The sequence below is a fragment of the Bombus pascuorum genome, chromosome 6 (genome assembly GCF_905332965.1).
Source record: "Bombus pascuorum chromosome 6, iyBomPasc1.1, whole genome shotgun sequence".
NCBI classification, from domain to species: Eukaryota; Metazoa; Arthropoda; class Insecta; order Hymenoptera; family Apidae; genus Bombus; species Bombus pascuorum.
Genome location: NC_083493.1, coordinates 17,019,151 through 17,030,176, shown reverse-complemented (window position 1 = coordinate 17,030,176; position 11,026 = coordinate 17,019,151). Strand labels below are relative to the sequence as shown.

At 39.8% G+C, this 11,026-nt stretch overlaps 2 protein-coding genes across 2 annotated transcripts; one reads left to right on the top strand and one right to left on the bottom strand.

The window, feature by feature from the left end:
• Positions 1-65: 65 nt before the first annotated feature.
• LOC132908415 (uncharacterized) lies at positions 66-3,544 on the top strand. Its single transcript, XM_060962439.1, has 2 exons — positions 66-1,026; positions 1,547-3,544. Exon 2 carries the CDS (start codon positions 1,577-1,579, stop codon positions 3,191-3,193), a length of 1,617 nt encoding a protein of 538 aa, XP_060818422.1. The 5' UTR covers positions 66-1,026; positions 1,547-1,576; the 3' UTR covers positions 3,194-3,544.
• A 686-nt stretch (positions 3,545-4,230) lies between these two features.
• LOC132908414 (alkaline phosphatase 4-like) lies at positions 4,231-10,590 on the bottom strand. The gene is made up of 8 exons (XM_060962438.1): positions 10,359-10,590; positions 9,262-9,368; positions 8,291-8,511; positions 8,015-8,207; positions 7,017-7,183; positions 6,361-6,672; positions 5,816-6,245; positions 4,231-5,361 (listed from the first exon to the last, which is right to left on the bottom strand). Exons 1-8 carry the CDS (start codon positions 10,385-10,387, stop codon positions 5,162-5,164), a joined length of 1,659 nt encoding a protein of 552 aa, XP_060818421.1. The 5' UTR covers positions 10,388-10,590; the 3' UTR covers positions 4,231-5,161.
• Positions 10,591-11,026: the final 436 nt, after the last annotated feature.

The following is an 11,026-nucleotide window of genomic DNA, read 5'->3' as shown; positions in this document are numbered from 1 at the left end:
GTAATTTCTAACCAAAAATATAAATAAAAAAATCATATAAATAAAAGCAGACAATTGGATAATAAATGGTCGATGATAAACGATATAACCGATTTTATTGTTTGTATGGAAACGTAACAAAAAAGGGAATTTACTTTATCGATACGTTTCAGTTTGTAAAAATAATAAAAAGCAAAACTAATTTGAGAATAAATTTTCTGAATGTTATGAAAATATACAAAATAGGATCAGTATTTTATATTGCAAAGTTAACGGACGTGGCAGTTGTCATGTACTCTTCCATACGTGAAACTGTTTCTTTCGTTAAATATAAGAAATTAAATTTACATAAAACAAACAGGAAAGCAAGAATATGCAGAACATATTTTTAGAATGCAAAGAGAAATTTGTATAAGGTAAATAGGAAAATTAAAGTAATAAACAAAAAATTATACAATTATTTATTTTCGTATATATTCTTTCGCGTACGTACGACTAAATGCATAATTTCCTAAAAATACAAGAGAAACGTACATGCTTGAAAATAATGTAGTCTTGTGTCGAATAGTAGAATAAAAGATTTAATAAAAGCTTCGACGATCGTAAAATAATGCAAAAATATTGATTTCGGAGGAAAATTCAATAGGAGATCGAAGGAAGAAATAAAAAAACACGCGACTGTTTTGTAATAAATTCATCTTATTACAAACGAAGACTAATTAATTTAGATGCAAGTTACCCTGGGCATAGGGGGTATACACCGAGGAATGATGCTCGAAATACTTTATCTGGGCAATGGGCATAGTGCCCGTAAGAGAGTTCTGTCTAGACGATGCATGCGTATTATACGAGACTTCGACGAGTTAGTTCGCGTCCATTGTGCGCCTTTCTATTGTCAAACCGATCACACGTTATTTACGTGATATCGTTTGAAATAGAATCGGATAATTGTTTTTCTTCTTAACAATAATGAATTTATATACATCGTAAATATTGTTTAGTGGTTTATTACTCTTATATTATCAAGATTTAGTGTAATATTACAAGGTAAGAAAGTTTCCTATTTATCGTTCGTGTCTAGTAAATTTTTAGTAAAAATTTTAATCTTCTTTTCTCGTATCCCCTTTTTTCTCTGTCTCTCTCCTCCTCGTGTATTCTTAATCGGATTCGTTCGCTCGTTTATTTGCGTTTCTTCGTTACATACTTTCGATCCAGATAATGTCAGATCCAACACTTGTATATAGGTTGTATAATTAAGAAACACTTGAAAGCTCTTTGTTACGTAATACTTTCAATTAAAAGAAAACTGAAACATTAAATATAGAGCTAGATAATTGGAAAGGTGATCCTATTAATTTACAATAATCACATTGTACGTACGTGCGAAATTTTTTGCATAACCCATATATTTAAAATAACCCACCATAGTTGATTAATATAATAAATATCAAATTACCAAACAGAAGGAGAGTGAGAGAGAGAGAGGAAGGAAGTAAGAGGAAAGGAGGAAATAAAAGCACGAAATAAGACACGTCAGTAGCGTAATTAATTTCAAATTTAAATAAAGCGACAGTGGACGAGTTTCGAAGAACCTGCGATGGGCCGCAGAAAACATCGCAGCAAAGGAAGCAAGTTACCACCGTTGAGATCGTCGAAATGTAACGTCGCTTGTGAGAAATCAACGACTTGCGATGAAGCGAAAGCGAAGGAAGAGAGAGAAAGAAGAGGAACAACAGAGAAAACCATAAGACCCGATGTTAAGCATTACCAGAAAGAAAGGACAGACTGTTTTCACCAAACGAATGATCCAATCGGTGTAGGTTCTCGATTAATGTATCCTTTGGTTCAGCCGTTTTTGTTAATCAGCTCGTCGATATTATCAGAGGAGGATGAGAGCGTAGAGGACGAATGCATCGAACTAAAGGTAAAACCACGGTTCGTATTCGTGTCTAGCCTTTGTATGGTTTGCTCGAAGAAGTCTCAGTTGTACTGTGAGCGTTGCCAAATGGTGTCTTATTGCTCGATAATGCATCAAACGCAGGCACTGTCGCAGCATCGTGACTTGTGCGAAGCACTGACAGAGATTCATTCGTCCATCGTCTTGACACTCTCCGATGGTTCGGGCGTGAAATTGGACGCGGACCAGTACCGTATTTATCGGCTAAAATTGCTGGCGATATTCGAGTCCGAGGTCAAAAGATCGTTGGATCTTTGGGAAAAAGAAATTATTTTATATCCTAGAGTTTGTCGAGTTTGTCGTCGCTTTAGCGAAAAACTGATCTGCTGCACGCACTGCGGGATGGAATTCTTTTGCGAGGAACATGGCGACGAACATAAAAATTGGTGCGAAGAGTTTCGAGTTTATCAAAGAATTCTGCACCTTCAACGCAAACACGGATACGTTAATCCGAAAATTCCGAACGCGCATTTGGAAATGTTCGTCGCGCAGCCAGAATTCGATTTCGATAAACTAATGCACCGAATTTACGGGAATTCTTCATATTATCGTCAAATGGATTGTTATACGTACGCTCTATTATCGCATCTGTGCACGATTCCACTGACAGCCCTTTATTCCATGCAGATTTCTTGCCCCGAGTGGCAAAATAGAACCGATTGGACTATTCATATACTTGGAGCGGAATTCCAATTCGAAGGTATACACTTAGACGTCTGGGAGAAACTGTTTCTTCATTTCTTACCGAACTTACAGAAGCTCCATTTGATTTTAATCGGACCAGAGTTACAGTTACCGAAAGACGTCCCTCCTAGATTTTTATCCATGGTTCAAGTTTGTAAAAAATGTAAATCCGCTGGCCGAGCCGTCGTCGTTACGTTCAAACCGGGCAAGCTTTATCACTGCTTGGTTCGCGACCCATCGCAAACTCTTGCTACTCCCGATTTGATTTGTCTCTATAATCCTGGTCTTTATCGGACCACTGGGTTTGCAGGAAAAGACACATGGCTCGAAACGATACGCGAGTTTACCAAGACGTTGGCTCCAACCACCATCACGTCTTACACTGCGCAAGAAATGCTTTGGGAAATAAATCGAATAAATTCCGTCGCCGACGTCGAGGTTCTTTTACAACCGTGCAAGAATCCATTTGCGTCGGTCAAACCAGACCGAAACTTCGTTAGCGATAATACTAATCCTCTTATCTATAAGAATTACTACATTACCATTGTCAAAGGCAAATCGATTGTACTCTAGTCCTCTGTATTACGCACACGGATGTAATATACACGCGCGGCTGTATACGCTCTTATCTTTAGATTTATTATCTATCAAAGGGTATGCTTTTACAGCTTGGAAACTCGTCAAGTATACGTGAATTTGAGGAATTCCCAACTAGCTAGGAGCAGGCGATTGGTAGGACATTATTTTTCGTTCGAAAGTAGGTAGAAAACGTAGAGTGAAATACTTTCCGCTTTGAAGAAAATAAAGTTGGAACTTGTATAATCCAGAATTAGTCTGACGATGACAAAATCGGCTCCAGCGTCTTTATGCATACTTACATGTACATTTTTTTACCGTTTTAATAAATCATCCTCGCGAGACGCTTCTTCCTGTCTCCGTTTATTTTTGTATCCCTGATTTCCACGTATTCAACGTCGATTCGCAGAACTTTTCCGATATCAGAATGACCGAACGATAAGTTGACGCGGTCTCGTTGACGATGACCGAACAATAAGTTGACGCGATCTCGTTGACGATGACCGAACAATAAGGTCATCGTTCCTCTTGCATTTCAGGATTTACGTTTAATCGCGTGGACGAATTAGTCGATCGAAATGTGTGTCAGGGGCATCGTTGATTCTTTTGAGAAAGGTCGAAGGGGGATCGGAGTGGAACGGAGGAGGAATCGACCAAGGCGGACGAACGTTCTCGCCGAAGATCGAGTAAATGAAAACATATACGTGGCATTGAGCGCAAAAGCGAGCTAAGCTACTTCTTTTCTAAATACGATACAATATTATTTCGCTTCTGCTCTCAATGTTTCGTATAGTAGTATATCGGAAATAGTTTCCAGTTCGATTTTTTTTTCGTTTGGGCAACCGTAAGCGAACGGCATACTTTTCAAAAACGAGTACAATTATAATTATGGTTACGATTATCGGCTAATTTGCGTATATATCACAGATGAAACTGCATTAATTAAATAACCTACGTTCTCTGACACGCGCTCGCAAGGACGTTAAGGCCCGTTCAGACGCGTTCGTTAGTTTGGTAGAACTTTGTCGAGAAGATCCGTTTTATTAGATCTTATTGCCATGATACTATGGATACGTTTGAAAAACACGTACGTTCGAAACGGATCTTTCTACATCCATTAGAAGATCGGCCAAATCGTTTCACTAAATTACTCGACTACACTTTCGTCCACACACGGTAAGTTACTAAAATTACTCGCCACTCGACTAAACCATTGAAACGTCTTACTAAACTACTCGACTAAATTATTACACGCGTCTGAACGAGCCTTTACATTACGCACGCATACACGTACGCAAGTGTATAAATATGCTATGGTAAGTCGAGCCAGACATTGAAATACAATATGAATCGTGAAAATTATATACAAAGGACAATTCGTATTGTCGATCGCAGTATTATAGATCAAACGTACCAGTAGTTATTTGCGAACATATTTGCCGCTTACGCGTATGTGTACGCTACCGCTCATAAGCGTTCGAAACGACGCTTTAGTTGGTTTGCAGCTTAGAAAAATCCTTCTTATCTCGCCTGTGTTTCAGAGACGATAAAACCAATTTTATCGTGTCGTAAAAATAAAATAACAATAATATAGAATGTAATCGTTGTTCGTTAACGCGTAATCCTTTGGCTCGTGATCCTGTAATTAAATTACATCGTGTGGCAAAAGTAAGGAAAAGAAGTTCGAATGCCTTCGAGCGGTATACACGTGTCGCTTTTGTACTGCTTTCAAAATCAAAGAAAGAGGTAGAAAAGAAAAAGAAGGAGTACAGAGAAGAAGTAACGAAAAGTAGGAAATTATAATTGGCTATGGAAGAATTCGACGATTGGGGAAAAAGAAGGGATAGACGAGACGTAGGCAAAGGATATTCGAGCGAGAAAGAATAACGAAGAAGACGCGGAAGTTCAGCAAGAAGAAGCATACTCGTCGCGTGCGTTGTTCGCGTTTATGGTTAATACGTACGATTAATCGAACCTGGTGACGATTAAAAGCAACGCGAACGTCAATAGAAACGCAATAGGGGAGCTAGCGAGTTGAGCTACCGAGTTTTCCGAGTAAGATTTATCACAGTGGGAAGGCCAGTTTTTGAGGCACGCCGCATACGCTACCACGTGAGCGATGTAATTTTGCTCGAAAGTGCCGCGAATCAAGTGGGAGTACGGACCTGAAAAATATTTAATTGTTAATTATATTTCTTCGAGTAGAATATAGAGTCGGAAATTGAAGAATACAAGATTGATAGATATCGTAGAGAGCAGAAAATTGTACCCTTTGTTTTATGTTTTAGAGTTATCGTAAAATATTATGACACGATAAAGCTACTTTCTGGAAGTTAATCCGTAATAAATAAAATGGTATTTGTAAATGTCAAACATATATCACTTTCGTCGGTTGAACAGTGCATTATGCAACGTTGATTGCCAAGCTATATAGATAAGATAGAGACTATATAGATAAGATTTCGATCAAATTTTGAATAAACGATTTAAATTTCATACGACGTAGCATCTATTGATTTTATGAAGGCATGGTATTACTTTCGATCGTTAGTTCGTCGTTAATTTGCATATTTCGATAACGTCGGTAGACGACAGCAAACAAGGGTTAATATGTTTTACCTATAGCGTAGACTCCAACGTCTTCGCCTCCGTGAGTTTCATCCTCCAAGTACATGCCAGCCATATGGGGGTAATAGGGTTTATCGCGTTCCTCGTCTTGATCCACAGGTTTCCAGGTTTCGTTGACGTTGTTACTATCGTTTCGCCTATGATAATAGTATCCTGGACCATTGACGTAGCTGAGCGTTTCGTAGGCCTGTATTTTTGGCTTTTTCGGATCGTTGACGAAACCGAGGATATCGTTTCCACGTTTCGGATAACCATTGATGGTGAACACGTGCGAGTGATCCGCGGTTACGATCACCAACGTTTCTTCCAGTTTAACTTCCTCCAGAGCGACTGATATCGCCTCTTCGAGTTCCGACAATTCCCTCAACGCTAGCTTCGCCCAGTTATGGTGATGCGCCATGTCTATTCTTCCGCTCTCCACCTATGCCCGCAACAAATAATTTTATCCGCTTTGCCACGACATTGCTTCTTTATACGAACGAACAATTTTGATAAAGTTGTGGCATAAGGTTGGATCCGTTTAATCGTTCACTCACCATTAAGAGAAAACCATTGTCATTTTTTTTAAGCAACCGAACAGCCTGCCGAGTCATCTCAGCCAAGGTGGGTGTTTTCTCAGTCTTCACAGCGTGGTAAGGGAGATGACTAGGAGCAAAAATTCCGAGAATCTTCGACGTATTAGCGATATCGACGGAGAGAAGCTGTTCCAGATCGGTCACCACTTTCCCGTTGGGATTATTCTCAGCCCATACATCCGCTAAGTTTTGTCCATCTCCTCTGACACACGTATCGGGATCTATCGGATCCATCGGTAAGCCCATGTGTTGCGCTCCACCACCCATGATCACCTAACGTTGATCAAACGATCGTTGGACGAACGTTCGAAGCGGCAACGAAAACGGATGGAAACTTAGTGGCTCGCGGAAGTATCTGGACGACTCATCGTGAAATAGCTTTGCGAATATATTATTACGCGCGTTATATAAAGCATTTCGAAGACGAGGGACGATCATCGCGATTGTAACAGTACAGAATTTGAAACGTATATATCGAAAATGAACGATGAAAGTTGCGACATCGTTGTTGCGAACACGCGAGCTTAACGTAACTACGAATAGTAAATTACGCGTCCTGATACTTATGGCGAGCAGGATACGCGAAATGAAGGAAAAGGACAAACACATTGCGTTACCTTGAACTTGCTTCCTGGTTCGTCTTCGATCAGTTGTCTGGCGATATCCTTTACGCAACCTTTATATTGCGCCGGTATCGACGTATCGCATTCCCAGTCGCGATTATTGGTATGAGCGTATAATCCACCCGGAGTAGCATGCGTGATCCGAGTTGTCGTGACAAACCCTGTATTTCGCCGAACGATCCAGCAAAAAAGGAAATGAGAAAATCATCCAAAATTTGTCAACGACCGAGTCGCTTTATCTTATTTTAACGCGTCTCTTTCGTTCCATATTTGCGAGTTTATACTAGGAAAAAGATGTTTCGTTCATTCACTGACATATTGGAAAGTAATGGTGAAAAAGCGAGAGTTACGAGCGTTATGCCCTAGATAAAGCGGAAAGTTGGCTCGCGACCTTCTCTCTGCCGTGTCGTTTTCGAGCTCGTCCCGGCAAGGTCTATTCGATACTGATGTTTAATGTTTAACACCGGTAGCTGGCCGTGAGTAGGTCGTCGTTACTAACGAGTCACGTTCGCGCCAGTCCCGGTTCTATCTATGCGTATCGACCATTCCATTCGGTCAATTATACGTATGTATAGTTACGCTTGATACGTGCATCTACGTTTTTTTTTTATTTTATTTTGGTTATTTTACAATTTGTCCTTATGGACATTTGGTAAAGTGTTATATCTTATTGATGAAGAAAAAGAAAAAATAAAATAAAAATAAATATAGCATGTGGGTGGCTACCCCCAGCGGGATGCCAGCTTCGCTTTTTCTAAGTTATATCTTTTATGGCATCTACGTGTACCTATATATACATATATATATATATATATATATATATATATATATATATATATATATATACACACATATATATATACACACACAGATACATCGTACATGGACGCGAAATCTATTTTTATTTATTTATTGACGTATTTGCAACGGGTTATCGATTCAACCCTTTCCCTATCATTTTCTTCTTTTCGCAAGGATAAGAGGCGGCTTACCGGTATCCATGCCACTCTGTTGCGCCCAATCCGCGACAGTCGTAACTTTGCTCGCCTCGTCGGTTTTGTTATTACATCGATTAAACGAAGCTTTTGTATCTAATCCAATAACCTTGTATCGGCATTTAACACCGGAAAATATCGCGGTAGCCGTTCCAGCTGAATCGGGTACTTGTTTATCGGTGTTGTACGTCTATAAAGAACGACTCGAATAGAAATTTGTCCGGCTACGAAACTTTTGCAAACCGCTGTATACGTGTATAAGCGTATAAATACCTTGGCGAATCCAGTGTTAGGAAAATTTTCGAAAGCTAATTTGTATTCCTCGCCGGTGTTACCCTTGATTTGGCCTTTGTATATTCGACCAGCTGTAATCGTAGATATTCCCATGCCATCACCGATGAAGATAATTACATTCTTCGCGCGATTTTCGTTGTTTCGATAAGCCAGAATTCTTTGAAGATTCTCTTGGCCGGATTTTAGCCAAAAGGACATATCTGTGAAGAGTAAAGAAACACGCTCGTTTGTCAATATCATAGCGAATAACCACGAGATTACCGATGTTTACGTAAATTTGTGCTTTTATCAGGGATCGTAACCGTTATGACCCAAATTTAAGAAAGTTATAGAGAATACGAATTCGTATTTTACTTGGAACGATTTTGTCTAGGATTAACCATTAAACACGACTAAAACTTTGTTAGTTACCATTATCGATAAATATCATGGACGATACACGTTTTTATTGATTATCGATAACTGTTATCGATTGGGAAATTATTCTTTTAGTAGGTACTTGTAACCATCGCCGATAACGACAAATTATTTTTCTGCGTGCTTTCGATCATAGTCGATTTTTATCGAATTCGAACGAAAACGAACCATTTCGTTTCGAGTTTGTCGAATTTAAATTGCTGGAGTTCGGTAAACACGACCGATCTGGACGAAGCTGGAAGCGCGAGCATGCACACGTAGAAACGTGAACGGTGTTTAACGAGTGATTTCAAAGCGTGGAAAGTAGCGGCCTTGGTAATGTCAGTTCACGAGTTTGTGAGTCTTGGATGTCACGTAATTGTCAATTCGACTAATTATAAAAATAATCGATTCTTATCAACATGTTTGAACGCAAAGATGTGTATGATGGGTGTTTGTCATAAAGAATGATGAATATCATTTTATCTAATATTCAAAATTTGCTTTCTGATAAGAACTGAAGTGGGTCGAATAATTTGGAAATATCAACAAACCTTCGTAATCGGTAGCATTTCGAGGCAAAGAATTGGCGAGTTCGATAAATCCCAACAGGAAACACGCTAATACGGCCAGAAACCTCATCTTCGTGGAATTTGTAAATCTGTAACAGATTTTATACCATGTTGAATCGTGTATCGTATCGTTGGTTTTTCGGTAACGCGACTTGTCGCGAAACGATCGGTTAAAGAATTTGAGTTATTTTCTTATATGCTACTTCCATATCGGTGGTCGATATATGATAATGCAACTGTCACAATAATTACGAAAAGGTGGAAACGGAAGAACCTTTTATGACTTGTTTCTTCAATAATAGGAAAAAAGATCCAGTAATACGCGACAGAGGCAGAGAAAGAAAGAGATGTAGAAACTAGAAGTGATATTTGCAACTACAGCATAATGGATTTCGTGGTCAATGACTGGCCGTTTTTCTAGGTAAACATATATATATATATGTGTATATATATATATATATATATATATATATATATATATATATATATATACATATAAATATATGTAATAGTAGTCGGCTATTGTAAGTTAATCGTGGCTGTTCGTTCATTAGTTATAATTTGAGGTTTCTTTGATTCGTGCATTGGCCGATTGAATAATAGGTGGCGAAAGAAAGATAGGAAGCGTTTTTCTCGATGAGGCGAGAACAATTGGTTTGGTGTTTGCGCGTATCGGACAGGTTGATAAAAAGGGAGAGGGATATGAGGTGAACGAGTAACAGGCAATGAAAAGGGGAGCTGGTATTCGGGTCAGTCAGCGGTGCAGCGAAAACGTGCCGATACACATCCTGACGTTCGTAACAAGGCTACTGTATAGGATGCGCGCGAAAAGATAGCAAAGATAGGAAGACGACACGCGACCAGCGAATGACCATTGTCTTTAACCTATACAGCTACGATACACGATCACTGTGCATACCGACCGAGAATCGAGAATCGAAAGTCGATAGTCGAGAGTCGTTCGAACAGTCGTGCTCGATCGTAAAATCGTTGTCGTGCTTGACGGTTCAACGGTTTGAAGGTTTGGCGGTATTTTGCTGGCGCAATAAAGGGGAACGATACTCGTGAAAATTACCTACCCAAATAACTTGATCTGTAAATGGATCATGCTACGTGACAAACGTCTTCTTCCGCCCGTGTGGTACGTTATAGAATAGGTTCTAGTTGTAGATCTCACGGCGTTTATTGTCGTCAACAGGCACGTGTTTCGAGTGCGATCATCCTTCAACGGTTGACGAAAAGGTTCACCATGGTCGAACGTGAGTTAACAGTGAGAAGACGAATGGACTTGTCCGATTCGATTGAAATCGGCCGGCCCTGTTCGGTGGCGATGTCCCGAATTTTTACGAGCACGAAGAGAGCAACAGTCAGCGATAGTAGCAATAGCAACGGTAACAGTCGGTAGAAGATCAACGGCGCGACGTCGATGATACGAATTAATAACTGTATCGTTGTTCGATAGATTTTATCCGGCGGTTATTACCTGATCGGAACGTGATGCCGTATTAACGCCAATACAGCGGCACCGAGGAAGTTTGTCACTTTATATAGCGTTTCAAAGGCCCTGGTAGATTGTGCACGAGGTGGAGAGCGTGCAAGGGACACTGAGAGTACAGATTCTCGAGGAGAGAAGTGGTTTGGGGAGAAGGGGAACCCCTCGTGTACTGCTAATCCGAGCGTAATTGAGCTGCTCGGTGCCATTATGTCTTATGTCCGCGAAAGATTAATTCGAACGCGGATCTCAAAG

Coding starts and splice junctions, on each gene's coding strand:
- LOC132908415 (XM_060962439.1), top strand. CDS start 1,577: ATGGGCCGCAGAAAACATCGCAGCAAAGGAAGCAAGTTACCACCGTTG.
- LOC132908414 (XM_060962438.1), bottom strand. CDS start 10,387: ATGATCCATTTACAGATCAAGTTATTTGG. Junction 6,246..6,360: donor ACAATGGTTTTCTCTTAATG/GTGAGTGAACGA, acceptor TTGCGGGCATAG/GTGGAGAGCGGAAGAATAGA. Junction 5,362..5,815: donor CGTTGGAGTCTACGCTATAG/GTAAAACATATT, acceptor AATATTTTTCAG/GTCCGTACTCCCACTTGATT.